Below are 15,179 nucleotides of genomic sequence, written 5' to 3' on the forward strand. Positions count from 1 at the left end.
TGCTCTGTTAAAACCTCTGTTTTAATCCCACCTATGTCTGTTTTATTCATCCTGTTTCTTAATGGCCATCTGAAGATTTCCACCCTGCTGGGATAAGTTCTGTGACTCTCCTGTTTCCTCTGTTTCATCCCAATCAAAATTTACTTATTCACCTATGTCTTCATAACTTTTTAAAATTTCCACCTTGTTGGGCAACTAGAGAGAGAAGAACAACCAAAAAAAAAAAAAAAAAACCCTAAATTAGCAAAAGGAAATAAATCATAAAGATCAGAGCAAAAATAAATATTGGGTTGGCCAAAAAGTTCATTTGGTTAGTAAATACATTGTTCAGTAAAATTCTTGGTGAAAATGAAAAAATGTGTCTTTTATTTTTACTTAAAACTGAACGAAATTTTGACCAACCCAATAAAATAGAGATGAAGAAAAAATAGAAAAGATCAATGAAACTAAAAGCTGGTTCTTTGAAAAGGTAAACAAAATTGATAAATCTTTAGCCAGACTCATCAAGAAAAAAAGGGGAGGGTGCAAATCAGTAAAATTAGAAATGAAAAAGAAGTTACAACAGATGCCACAGAAATACAGAGGATCATAAGAGACTACTACAAGCAACGGTATGCCAATAAAATGGACAACCTGGAAAAAATGGACAGATAAGAAAGGTGTAACCTTCCAAGACTGAACCAGGAAGAAATAGAAAATATGACTCACAAGTACTGAAATTGAAACTGTGATTAAAAATCTAACAGCAAACAAAAGGCCAAGACCAGATGGCTTCACAGGTGAATTCTATCAAACATTCAGAGAAGAGTTGACACCTACCCTTCTGAAACTCTTCCAAAAAATTTGCAGAGGAAAAAACACTCCTAAGCTCATTCTACAAGGCCACCATCACCCTGCTACCAATACCAGACAAAGTTATCACAAAAAAAAGAAAATTACAGGCCAATATCAGTGATGAACATAGCCACAAATATCCTAAACAAAACACTAAGAAACAGAATCAGACGACACATTAAAAGGATCATACACCATGATCAAGTGGGATTTATCCAGGGATGCAAGGTTTTTTCAATTTCCACAAATCAGTGTGATAGAGCACATTAACAAGCTGAAGAATAAAAAACATGGTCATCTCAATAGATGCAGAAAAAGCTTTTGACAAAATTCAACACCCGCTTATGATAAAAACTCCAGAAAGTGGGCATAGAGGGAACCTACCTCAACATAGTAAAGGCCATATACAACAAACCCACAGCAAATGTCGTTCTCAACGGTGAAAAACTGAAAGCATTTCCTCTAAGATCAGGAACAAGACAAGGATGTCCATTCTCACAACTGTTATTCAACATAGTTTTGGAAGTCCTAGCCACGGCAATCAGAGAAGTAAAAGAAATAAAAGGAATCCAAATTGGAAGAGAAGAAGTAAAACTGTCACTGTTTGCAGATGACATGATACTTACTATACGTAGAGAATCCTAACGATGCCACCAGAAAACTACTAGAGCTAATCAATGAATTTGGTAAAGATGCAGGATACAAAATACACAGAAAACTCTTGTGTTCCTATACACTAACAATGAAAGGTCAGAAAGAGAAACTAAGGAAACAACCCCATTTACCATCGCATCAAAAAGAATAAAATACCTAGGAATAAAGCTACCTAATGAGGTAAAAGACCTGTACTCAGAAAACTGTAAGATACTAATGAAAGAAATCAAAGATTACACGAACAGGTGGAGAGATATACCATGTTCTTGGATTGGAAGAATCAATATTGTGAAAATGACTATACTATACAGAGCAATCTACAGATTTAATGCAATCCCTATCAAATTGCCAATGGCATTTTTCACAGAATTAGAACAAAAAATTTTACAATTTGTGTGGAAACACAAAAGACCCCAAATAGCCAAAGCAATCTCGAGAAGGAAAAACGGAGCTGGAGGAATCAGGCTCTCTGACTTCAGACTATACTACAAAGCTACAGTAATCAAGACAGCATGGTACTGGCACAAAAACAGAAATATAGATCAATGGAACAGGATAGAAAGCCCAGAGATAAACCCATGCACCTATGGTCAACTAATCTATGACAAAGGAGGCAAGGATATACAATGGAGGAAAGAGTCTCTTCAATAAGTGGTGCTGGGAAAACTGGACAGCTACATGTAAAAGAATGAAATTAGAATATTCTCTAACACCATACACAAAAGTAAACTCAAAATGGATTAAAGACCTAAATGTAAGACCGTATACTATAAAACTCTTAGAGGAAAACAGGCAGAACACTCTTTGACATAAATCACAGCAAGATCTTTTTCAATCCACCTCCTAGAGTAATGGAAATAAAATCAAAAATGAACAAGTGGGGGCTTCCCTGGTGGCGCAGTGGTTGAGAGTCCACCTGCCGATGCAGGGAACACGGGTTCGTGCCCCGGTCTGGGAAGATCCCACACGACGCGGAGCAGCTGGGCCCGTGAGCCATGGCTGCTGAGCCTGCGCGTTCGGAGCCTGTGCTCCGCAATGGGAGAGGCCACAACAGTGAGAGGCCTGCGTACTGCAAAAAAAAAAAAAAAAAAAAAAAAAGGGACCTAATTAAACTTAAAAGCTTTTGCACAGCAAAGGAAACCATAAACAAAATGAATAGACAGCCCTCAGAATGGGAGAAGGTATTTGCAAATGAAGCAGCTGACAAGGGATTAATCTCCAAAATATACAGACAGCTCATGCAGCTCAATATAAAAAAAAAACCCAATCAAAAAAATGGGCAGAAGACCCAAATAGACATTTCTACAAAGAAGACATACAGATGGCTAAAAAGCACATGAAAAGATGCTCAACATCATTAATCATTAGAGAGATGCAAATCAAAACTGCAGTGAGGTTCCACCTCACACCAGTCAGAATGGCCATCATCAAAAAGTCTGCAAATAATAAATGCTGGAGAGGGTGTGGAGAAAAGGGAACTCTCCTACACTGCTGGTGGGAATGTAAATTAGTACAACCACATGGAGAATAGTGTGGAGGTTCCTTAAAAAACTAAAAATAGAGCTACTATATGATCCAGCAATCCACTCTTGGGTGTATATCTGGAAGCAAACCATAATTTGAAAAGATACAAGCACCTCAGTGTTCATTGCAGCACTATTTATAATAGCCAGGACATGGAAGCAACCTAAATGCCCATCGATAGATGAATGGATAAAGAAGTCGTGGTACGTGTATACAGTGGAGTATAATGCAGCCATAAAAAAGAACAAAAGAATGCCATTTGCAGCAACATGGATGGACCTAGAGATTGTCATACTAAGTAAGACAGAGAAAGAAAAATATCATATGATATGGGTACAAATGAACATATTTACAACAGAAACAGAGTCACAGATGTAGAAAACAAACTTATGGTTACCAAGCGGGGGGTAGGGGGGAAGGGATAAAGTGGGAGATTGGGATTGACATATAAACACTACTATATATGAAATAGATAACTAATAAGAACCTACTGTATACCACAGGGAACTCTATTCAGTACTCTCTAATGGCCTGTAATGGAAAGGAATCTAAAAAAGAGTGGATACATGTATAACTGATTCACTTCACTGTACACCTGAAACTAACACAACATTGTAAATCAATTACACTCCAATAAAAATTTAAAAGAAAAAAAAAGAAATTACAACCGTGCTAATAACTCTTAGCTAATTAGGATTAGAAGGGTATGTGTATACTGGAAAGTCAAAGCAAAAATCAGATCGAATGGTAAAACATTAGGAACCTTGTAATTGTAAGGCTGCTTCTGTCACTGTCATTCTTACATTGCTTAAAATCAGGGACTAGCACACACACACACAAAAAGAAAAAAGTCTTACAGCCAAATCTGGCCTGACCCCTGTTTTTGTAAAGAAGTTTCTTTTTGTAAAGAACATACCTGGGCCCGTTTGTTTACATACTGTTTACAGCTGCTTTTTTGCTACAGCAGGAGAATTGAGTAGTTGCTATAGAGACTGTCTGGCCCACAAAGCCTAAGATATTTACTGTGTGGCCCTTTTCAGAAAATGTTGGTGACTCTTTTGCTAGATGGCTGATCACTGCAAGGACAATTTTTATTCTGTTTTTAAAAATATATATTGGAATGAAACAGACATTATGCTCAAGGCACAAAGCATCAAAAGTATATATACTAATAAAACTATATATACTAAATATTCAAATTTGTCTATGACATTGCTAAGTGAAAATAAACTGCATGTAGTATCGATATATATACACACACATATACCCATATATACCTTAAAATGTATATAAATGAATAGGAAAAAAAGACCTGGAAAAGTACACACAGGCTCTTAATGTGGTTAACTGTGAACAGTGGTATTCAAAGAGTGTCGTTTGCTATTTGTTTTGCCATTTCTGCTGTCATTCCATTTCTTTCACAAGGTACAAAGTTGAGATACAAGAGTATAGGTATTGAGATTCCTTCCTCTTATCCTTGCTCTTCAGTTCTACGCTGTTTCTTGTTTTATCCACTGCAAGATGTTCAATTCTGTGTTCCTTTTAGTTGAAATTTTTAAAGAGAATTTGAGAGACTAGAAATCAGCCCTTAAGGGGATTATAATCAGCATATATCAATATATTAGTGAAAATCAGGAAAAATTTTTATACAGTTTATGCTGGTTAAATAAATATAAATGATCCCTCCTCCCCCAATTAAAAACCCAGTTTCTTGGGCTTCCCTGGTGGCGCAGTGGTTGGGAGTCCGCCTGCCAATGCAGAGGACACGGGTTCGTGCCCCGGTCTGGGAGGATCCCACGTGCCGCGGAGCGGCTGGGCCCGTGAGCCATGGCCGCTGAGCCTGCGCGTCCGGACCCTGTGCTCCGCAGCGGGAGAGGCCACAACAGTGAGAGGCCCGCGTACCGCAAAAAAAAACAAAACAAAAAACCAGTCTCTGGATGTTTGCTGATAATGTCAAGTATTTTGATCCTCGAAAGTATGATCCTAGGCCTAGCATCATAATCATCACCTGGGAACTTGTTAAAAATGCACGCTTGAGGAAGGGTGGTAGGAGAAAGGTGGTCATAAGGTACAAACTTCCAGTTACGGGAGAAATAAGTACTGAGGATATAATGTATGGATGTATAGGATGGTGACTGTAGTTAACACTATTGTATGGTGTATATGAAAGTTGTTAAGAGAGTAGATCCTAAGAGGTCATAAAGAAAAAAGGTTTTTTTCTTTTTTTGCTTCTTTTTATTGTATCTAAATATGGGGTGATTATCATGGTAATCATTTCACAATAAATGTAAGTGAAACCATTGTGGTGTACATCTTAAACTTAAATAGTGATATATGTCAATTTTATCTCAAAACTGGAAAAAAAGGATTTGTGCATTGCCCATTTAGTCTTAAAAAAAAAAGTACTCTTGGGCCCTAACCTAAGGCTATGGAATTAGGATCTGCAACTTGAGAAGCTCGCCAGATGCTTCATGTGCGCATCGCATTTGAGAAACACAGTTCTGAGGACCATAGTGGTTTATCTACTGTCTCTCTTTGAAACATAGGAGAATACTGATAGTGCAGTATGCCCTGTGGAAGGGAAGACAGAGCAGGCTCCCCAGCTGCTGGGCTGTCCACAGCAAATTTTCTCAGAAACTATTTTATAAGTATTGTGCTCTTTCTCTTGGAACCATCTGTGAGTTTCCAATTCATTGGTCTTAGGTGGAGCATGAAAAGTGGTTTTCTTAAAAAAAAAAAAAATGCATCTCAGGTGATTGTAATATATAGCACATTTGGGAATCACTGCATGGATCCTTTCTACATATGGATATACTCCTCTGGACTATACTTAGCACCCTAAAGCCAAAAAACTATATCATTCTTGGATATCAGGCAATGAGGTTATTTTTTCATTCCTGTGTAGTTGAATAAATGATTTCCATGGAGCAAATATAGGCTGGGTCAAGTACAAGTGATGTAACAGTGGTTGATACTCTCTCCTGGACTGGATGTTATTTGATATATATTGGTACTAACTTATTCACACATAAATGAAGTTTCCAGGAATACTTTTCTGCAAATTAATTTAACAATTCTTTTCTGAGAGGGTTGAAGCCTTAATATGCAGTATTATCTCTCTTTCTGATAGGAATTTTGTTACTGTAAAAAGATAAAAGTAACATTTCTATTTTAGCACTAATCTTATTATTAACCTAAAGTGACACTGAATATAGAACTGACACTTCGGCCCTCTGACACTGAGCTCCGTTAGATAGAGTCATTAGCTTTAAGACTTAGATTATATTTAAACAACAAAATGAGCTTAGTGTGGACATTGTAAATCAAGCCCATGTGTGCAATATTGTTTTGTGTTTTTTTTGTAGCCTTGTAACCTCATACATTCGGCAGCATAGCCGTTTTTCTCAGGGTCTATCATAATCTCTATATGAGAAGTAACCTGAGAGACTTTGAAATGTCACTTACGACGTAACTACTTTCAGTGATGTTTTTTAATGTATTAAAATATCGATTTCTGTTTTCCTTAGGCTCAAAGTCTAACTCCCCAGGACTACAGTCTGAGGTGGTCGGGCCTTTTGGTGACAGTGGGCGAAGTCCTGGAGAAGAGCTTACTCAATGTCAGCCGGACTGATTGGCACGTGACTTTCACTGGCATGTCTCGTCGGCAGATGATCTACAGTGCAGCCAAAGCGGTAGCAGGCATGTATAAACAGCGCCTGTCCCCCAGGACCATGTGAGAAGGCTGGCCTGGGATACTGACACTTGCTAACTTTGAGCTGCTAGTGGAGAAGAGACAGTCCCTTCTTAAACTGGACAACTTCAGTCAGTCCAGCTGTTTTGATCATTTTCCTGTAGGCTGCAGTTGTTTTCTTAGAAAGGCATGGTGTCATTCCAGTAGATGAAAAGAAACAGATCCTTTTTCTGATTATATAATTGCACGTACCAGTAGTTCTCAAAAAATATATAAATATTTTTATAGGACAGTTTGATACATCAGATTTATAAGGTGCAAATTCATGTGCTAAGATATTTAACTTAATGATATGTACTTGATTATTTTGTTTTTTAAGAAATAGTTGACTAAAGAACATGTTTACCGAACACTGTTTAAAAGCATTGTTTCTTTTAATTCATGATTAATCTCTTACCTGTCCATCTTGGAAGCTTTTCGTGTGTCCGTGTGATCACAGGTCTGATGCTAAGCCATGTGCTCAACAAGAGACTCTTAAGACACCTACTTGTAGGGAGATGGTGCACTTGTCTATGCATATTTTTAACATAGGCCAGAATAACAGAATCGATCATTTTCTTTTTGGTTATCATGTTATACACATATACTGAAAAATTCTTTTTTTTTTTTTTTTTTAATGTTTCAGCATTTCACATTCATACGGTACATCATGTTATACACATATACTGAAAAATTCTTTTTTTTTTTTTTTTTTTAATGTTTAAGCATTTCACATTCATACGGTACAATGAACACTGGGATAATGCATTTTATTTTTTTCATTGCTCTATGACAACTAAGGGGCAAATGAGTCAAGCATATTTAAATTAGAAGCATTTGGGTTTCTTTGCATAATGGTATTCAGTGCTTCCGACAACAGCCATTATTTCTGCTTTAATTCATTTCTCCAACAGTAATAGAGAAAGTTTTGAGAGGAAATTACTTTGTTGTTTATGGGATCAGATGACTGACTTTAAGGTTACTTATTTAGTTTGCCTTAAGCACTGCTTTTCTAACTTCGTGCCATTCTGCCTTTACTTTCTATGGAAGTTTTCCAAGAAACTATTTTATAGTGAACCTGGTTTATTTAGTCCATTATGTTTGTATTTAATGGAAGCTTCTTTTTCCCCCAGATAATATATTTTACCATTTTGGGATTTATACAAATCAAAAATAGTTCATCATCTACTTTTGAACTCAGTATATGAAAGTTCAAATAACTTTTTGAAGATAGTTTCTTATATAAACATAATTTAATTTTTATTTACTCTTCTATATAATTCTTTAGATGTAAAAGAATCAGCACAATTATAAAATCTTTTAAGGTATTGAAGCTCTTATCCTGTGCTGTCATTTCATGTAATGTTAGCTTTGTATTAATATCATTTCAAGTACTTGTTTGATTTCTGCTATTTTCTTTACCTGAGGATGAGAAGATGAAGTACTAATTTTCCATCTGTGTTATGTGTTAATTTCTATGCACTGTATAGTTGTCATTCAGTCTTCTGTGTCATTAAAAGTAATGAGAGAAAGAAGAGAGATGTAGCCGGTTGCTATAGCATATTAGGGACACAGGAATACTTATATTCCCTTTTTATTGGTATTTATGGAACACTTCGTCTGTGTTTTCTCCGTCTTTCGTGAATAAGAGAAGCCTTTCTCTACCATTTGTTTTTATCCTTTATTTTAAAAAGCTACCCTTTATCATGGCATTGGCCTGATGACACATCACTGTTAGGAATGAAGAAACATATGTCCGTAGTTCGTATTTCTGCTTTTTTTCCCTTTTATAGGGAAATTTTACAGATCCTAAAGATAAAATTTTCTTTTTAACTTTACCAAGTCTCAAATATCTTAGTTGATGTTTTTGAGGGTGGTTTTCATAGACTCATTAACATTGACATCCCATTAGAGGACAGTTTTCTTCGAATCCCCAAACAGCAATGGCAGAGTTATTCCGTGGTTTGGGTGCAGGTGATTTCCCTGCACCTGGTAGTTTGCACCCTCTGCTCTTTGTGAGTGGGTGAGGACTAGGGAAGGGCAGATGGAAAAGATAAATACATGATCTTGTTCTGGCCCCTTATTCCTTTTTTGGCCCAGAGTTATCTTTGAAAGGCATCAGTGCATGACTGACTCCACAGTCAACTTTCCCAGCCTCTTGTTTACTTTTTCATTCTTGGATTTCCCTCTTGTACAATGGGCAAGAAAAGTAACTCATTACCTCTCACACACCAGGGCAGTGTGAGCCAGGCGGTCTTTTACTGTTGGTATTTTGTAATGAGATAATGCTGGTCATCAACCTAAGGCCACGGCTCCCTTCACCAATCATCCAGCTGCCCTGTTCTTTTCTTGCTTGTTTCCTTATAATTCTTGCACTAGCATTTTTTAGGGAGAGTTGAGCTCTGGGGCCTTTTACCCTCAAGCATCTTGGGACAACCTGTCTTTAACACAGTTCTTTGCCACTACTATTTTGGTCATGTTTGTGTTATTTTCTTTTCTTTTGAAGTGCTCCCAGAACTACTTACTGAATTTGATAAGTTTGTATACTTTTTTTTTTTTTTTTTGGCGGCACGCAGGCCCCTCACCACTGTGGCCTCTCCCGTTGCGGAGCACAGGCTCCGGACGCACAGGCTCAGCGGCCATGGCTCACGGGCCCAGCCGCTCCGCGGCACGTGGGATCCTCCCGGACCGGGGCACGAACCCATGTCCCCTGCATCGGCAGGCGGACTCTCAACCACTGCGCCACCAGGGAAGCCCAGTTTGTATACTTTTTAATTAAGTGTTGTGAAAGAGAACAGGAAGAAATGCAGAAAGAGTAATTTTACATCAGCCTCAATCGACAGAAGGTACTCAGATTACTCAAATCAATGTAGTCTTGTTATTAAGTTTATCAGGTAACCCTGGACTTAGAGCTGGGCCCCAGACTCTGGGTGGAAAAGTTTGAGCCAATACCTGTAGTTTTCTCCTCTGAATCTCTTATTATTACTTCCCCATTCTTTGTTCTTTCTCTCAAGGATTAATGAGGTAGAAAATTGAGATGAATGGATATAGACAAAATGGTAGTATGATAAATATAAGTAGATAACAGTACAGATGAAAGTGTATTATATACATTAATTCACATTGTGCAAATTAGTAATATACTCAGGGTCAGCTAAATTAGTTTAAGATGTTGTTGCATTTACTTTGTTCCTTGGCTAGAAAAAATTCTAAACAGGAATTTGTGTTCTGTGAAGCCAAATTGGTAATATTCTGTGTTCTAAAAGATGTTAGGTTATACATAAATTAAGAAACTTGGATTTTTACTCCCAGAATATGGTATTGTTTTTTAAGATACTGTGCAGGATGATGTATTGGATAAAGCCAATTTTGTACGTATGTACATATGTCATAAATAAAAAATACCTCGACTTATATCCCAAGTGATTTTTTTTTAATGCTAATCATATTCATATTATATTAGAAGGACCCATATTCCTTTTTGTCTCAGCTGGCTACTGGCTGCCAAGAATTATGTAATAGCAGCTTCAAACACCATCTTTCAAGTGGAACTGTAACATTCAAATACAGTTGACCCTTGAACAATGAGGGTTTAGGGGAGCTGACCCTCTGTACAGTCTCAAGTCCACGTACAACTTTACAGTTAGCCCTCCATATCCATAATTCCACATCAGAGATCAACCAACCACTGATTATGTAATACTGTTCTGCTTATTTATTGAAAAACAAACAGTCTGTGTATAAGTGGACCTGCACAGTGCAAACCCATGTTGTTCAAGGGTCGACTGTGTACCAGAGTTTCAAAGTTAAAGAACTCAGAATATTTGGGGGAGAGGATACATTGGCAGTAATAGGCAGGAAGTTAAGGCCTGTGTTCATAAGGAAACCTCTCCAGTGGGGAGTTTAATTTACCCTTGACCTGCAGGAGTATCTTTTCTTGTAAAAAAAAAAAAATTTACTCATTACTCTTTGCTATTCTGAGCCTATGATCGCCAGACGAGGGATTTTTCTTTTGTTTTGGTGGGGGAAGGGATACATGCCAAAAGACAGTAGGATATTGATTTGGGGATTTATTTGCCAAAAGACAAACTATTGTTTTCAATAGACAAAAATGCGGTTTAGGGCCCAGGAAAAGCCCTGTTAAATTTATACTTTGTTTCAGAATTAACTGGAAGAGGGAAAAAAATGGCAACAGAAACAAAATTGGCAAAGGTCATTATCAAGCAAATTAAAAAATTTAAGGATGAAGGAAATCTTTGGAACTATGCATAAAGTGAACTCATTTTAAGGATTTAAAGCAGTAAGAAAGGGAAGAGAAGCTAACATTTATGTGATAAGTACCTATTGTTAGTTAGGCAATGGAGTAGGCACTTATTTTTATAGATGACATAACCAAATCAGATTAAGCTGCTTATCCAGGATCATCCCGGCAAACAAGTTACAGAGATAGAAGTCAAATGGAATGTGTAAACTAGGTAAACCATTCTCTTCCAAAACGTCCTGAATATTTGCTTCAGGAAGTTATGGGTAAATCACTTATAATTATTTTTTGAATTTAACTGAATTCACATAGTGGCATGAGGACTTTGCCCTAGTATACTTTTAATTTTACAATATGATGTTTAAGGGAAACTATTTTATGCCTTAATTTTCATTTTAGTTTGAGAGGGCTGCTTTGGCTTTGCTGCTGGTATGAAAATATATTTGTGATAACTGGTTATTCTAACTCCCAAAATTGAGAAACCATAAACTAGGTTTACCTTCTAGTATTTTTACAATAAAAGCCAGAGATGTCATTATTGTTAAGCTAGTCTTCAAGCAAGGTACTGACCTGACCACATACGTTTATTAAATATTATAAAAATACTTATGGCTGCTTCAGGGACCACACTTTGAAAACCACTGCTGTAATACAAATCCTGACTCATTCTGCATATACTAAGGTATTTTAGAGAGAGTGATGTCACCAAGATAGCAACATAGGTTGTTCCTGACTTTGCTCCCTCTCACAAAAAGGCCAGCTAACAACTATTCATGGACAAGCCACCACTGAGGGAATTCCAGGCCATGGGGATGAGGTTTAAGCATCTCCCAGTGCCATGGAGACCAAGACAGACCACATTAGATGGTTAAGAGTAGTGGATACACACTGACTGCACTGGCCCTCCCCCAGGCTGGAGCAGCACCTTGCTGTGACCCTGTCGTGGAAAAAAAGAGGCCAGGTGACACCCAGCACTGTGGGTTGCTTTGTGGGAGCTGCTATTCTGGTCTCCAATGGAGGGTGCAGGAGAATCTTCAGGGCTTGACCACTGGGAATCTGACTGTGATGGAGAGGGGGGAGAGGCTTAAAATCACCAGCATTCAGATCTTGAGAGATTGAGTTCATACCTGCAGTGCCCAAGTGCCAAGAGCAGCTTTGCTTATCTGCAGAGCCAAGTCAGTGGAGCAATCTGACCAGGAACTTGGCAGGTACATGTCTATCTGATTCAGGCCCTCAAATGAAGAGCCTCAATAGTTGTGGAACCTGTTCTGCCCCAATCCAGGCAGGGGGGCTTAGCCACAGGCCAGCTGGCAGGCTGGGTGTAGCTCTTGGCCCTGCCTAACCAGAAAGGCTGGCATGAATGCCTGGAAGCTGCACAGCCTTGCAACACAAGTAGAGGATCACTAGGCAGAGTTGATAGTCTGTACAGCAATCCAGTGGCCCTGTTCAGCCAGAGAACTTGGGGCACAGGATGACTTGAGTTAAGACCGCAAAGAGCCCTTACTGGCCTTGCGGTTGGGTCTCCCACTGTGCCCCAACAGGGAAACATTTGCAGCCCCACCAATTCCTGAATACAGCCTTCAGCCTACCCAAAGGGAACCTAACTGGAGCACACAGAAGCTGGAGAGCCCATCCAACAGCCATGCTTGCCGTAGAGCTTGACACAGAGAGCACATCCCATGGTTTTTGCAGAATAAAACCATTGGCCCCACCTGACCAGGGAATTCAGTACATAGTCACCTACCTGATTCGGATCTCCAGAAAACAAGCTGTGCAGGCCCTGAGATCAGTCCTGCTGTCCTACCGGAGCAGGGAAGCTAATTCATAGGTCCACCTTTGCTGTGTATAGTACCCAATCCTGACTGCCTAGTAAGCCTGACCAGAGAACCCAGGTAACTGCAGAGCCCATCCTCCTCTAGCCTCACTTGAGCAGAGAATCAAGCCAGCAGTTTTATGCAACTGTTTTCAGCCAGCGGCACCCGCCCCCCGAACCTCAGAGCTTGGCAGCGGCCACATCCAAAAATATACCAAGATAGCAAGCACCACCTGCCCAAGAATATCACCAGCAGACATACCCAGCAAACCAGACTGAGCTGACCGGTGATTAACTTTTCTCTGACACTGGGAACCTGTAAAGTCTGGAAGAGAGGACCACTTACTCAAATGCACAGATTCCAATGTAAGGAATCAAGGATCACATAAAAGGAGGTAAACATGACACCACCAAAGGAAACTAATACAGATCCAAAAGTTAACCCTAAAGAAATGAAGTTCTAGGAACAATCAGACAAATCATTCAAATTAACCCTCAAAGCAGTTCAGTGAACTACAAAAACAGACAGCTAAACCATGTTAGGAAAACAATGCATGAACAAATGAGAAGTTCAACAAAGACACGCAAACCACTAAAAACAATCCAGGGCTTCCCTGGTGGTGCAGTGGTTAAGAATCCGCTTGCCAATGCAGGGGACATGGGTTTGAGCCCTGGTCTGGGAAGATCCCACATGCCGCAGAGCAACTAAGCCCACACGCCACAACTACTGAGCCTGCGCTCTAGAGCCTGTGAGCCACAATTACTGAAGCCTGTGCACCTAGAGGCCATGCTCCACAACAAGAGAAGCCACTGTAATGAGAAGCCTGCACACCTCAACAAAGAGTAGCCCCCACTCAATGCAACTAAAGAAAGCCCACGTGCAGCAAGACCCAAGGCAGCCAAACATAAATAAATTTTAAAAAAATCCAGAAATCTTAGAGCAGGAAAAAACTATAACTGAACCGAGCGATTAAATTGAGAGGTTCATAAGCAGACTTGACCACGCAGAATAATCAGTGATTTAGAAGGCAAGACATTGAAATTATTGAGTTGGGAGGGGGGAAGGAATGAAAAAACTTCAGGAATTATGGGACACCATCAAGAGAAACAATATCTGCATGATGGCAGAAGGAAATTTCAGAAGGAAAAGAGAAAGGGACAGGAATTATATTTAAAGCAGTAATGGTCAAAAACTTCCCAAACCTGGGGAGAGAAATGGACATCCGGATCTGTGAGTCACAAAGGACCTCAAAGAGGTTGAACCTGAATAAGGCTACACTACGACACATTATCATTAAATTGGCAGAAATTAAAGAAAATTTTGAGAATGGCAAGAGAAAGAGAGAAGTTACATACAAGGGAATCCCCATAAGGTAACAGGCAGATTTCTCAACAGAAAAATTTCAGGCCTAGAGAGAATGGGATGGTATGTTCAAAATACTGAAATCAAAAACCTGAACAACCTAGAATTCTACACCTGATAAAACTGTCCTTCAGAAATGAAGAAGATAAAGACTTTCCCAAACAAACATAAGTCGAGGGAGTTTGTCACCACTAGACCTGCTTACAAGAAATGCTAAAGGGAGTTCCTTGAACGGAAGTAAAAGGTGGCCAATTAACCTCATAAAAAAATAAGAAGATAGTGTAAAACTAACTGAAATGGTAAGTATATAGTCAAAAAGTTAGATTCTGTAACATTGAAAAGGAGGTGCTTAATGCACTTAAACTCTAGTTTAAAAGTTAAAATAGTGAAAATAACCATAGCTCAATAATCATAACTCAAATAACAATTACTACAATAATTTGTCATTATTAACAGAAGAGAAAAAATATGTAAACTGTAACATCAATAACCTAAAGTGTGGAGGGGAGGAGAAAGTGTAAAGTTTAGGAATGCTATTAAAGTTAAGTTGTTACCAGTTTAAAATAAGCTGTTATAATTTTAAGATATTTTATGTAAGACTCATTGTAACCAAAAGGGAGAAACCTATAGTAACTGCACAAAAGAACATGATAAAGAGGTCAAGCATATGGATTCCAAAAGACATCAGAAAAAAACAGTCAACAGGATGAGAAACCAGGAACGAGTCTACACCACAGCAATAAAAAAAAGAAGGAAATGGCAATAGTAAGTCCTTTCCAATCAATATTGACTTTAAACATACATGGATTAAATTCTCCAATCAAAAGACATTAAATAGCTGAATGGATAAAAAACTAGGTAAAATGATATGCTGCCAGTAAGAGATTTATATTTGCTTTAAAGACACACAGAGACTGTGAGGGAAGAGATGGAAAAAGATATTTCAAGCAAATGGTAATCAAAAAAAAACAAAACAAAACAAAAAGAATACAACAGCAGG

The 15,179-nt window shown here is 38.5% G+C and overlaps 1 protein-coding gene across 1 annotated transcript in view; it reads left to right on the forward strand.

Annotated features, from left to right (window-relative positions):
* PRRC1 (proline rich coiled-coil 1) overlaps positions 1–7,128 on the forward strand; it is a 37,369-nt gene extending 30,241 nt beyond the window's left edge. Inside the window, exon 8 of the mRNA XM_007457609.1 lies at positions 6,540–7,128. Within this exon, the coding sequence (XP_007457671.1) occupies positions 6,540–6,749 (210 nt within the window). The 3' untranslated portion in view covers positions 6,750–7,128. The remainder of the gene's footprint in view (positions 1–6,539) is intronic.
* Positions 7,129–15,179: the final 8,051 nt, after the last annotated feature.

Source organism: Lipotes vexillifer, unplaced genomic scaffold (assembly GCF_000442215.2).
Source record: "Lipotes vexillifer unplaced genomic scaffold, Lipotes_vexillifer_v1.1 scaffold1084, whole genome shotgun sequence".
Lineage (NCBI taxonomy): Eukaryota > Metazoa > Chordata > Mammalia > Artiodactyla > Lipotidae > Lipotes > Lipotes vexillifer.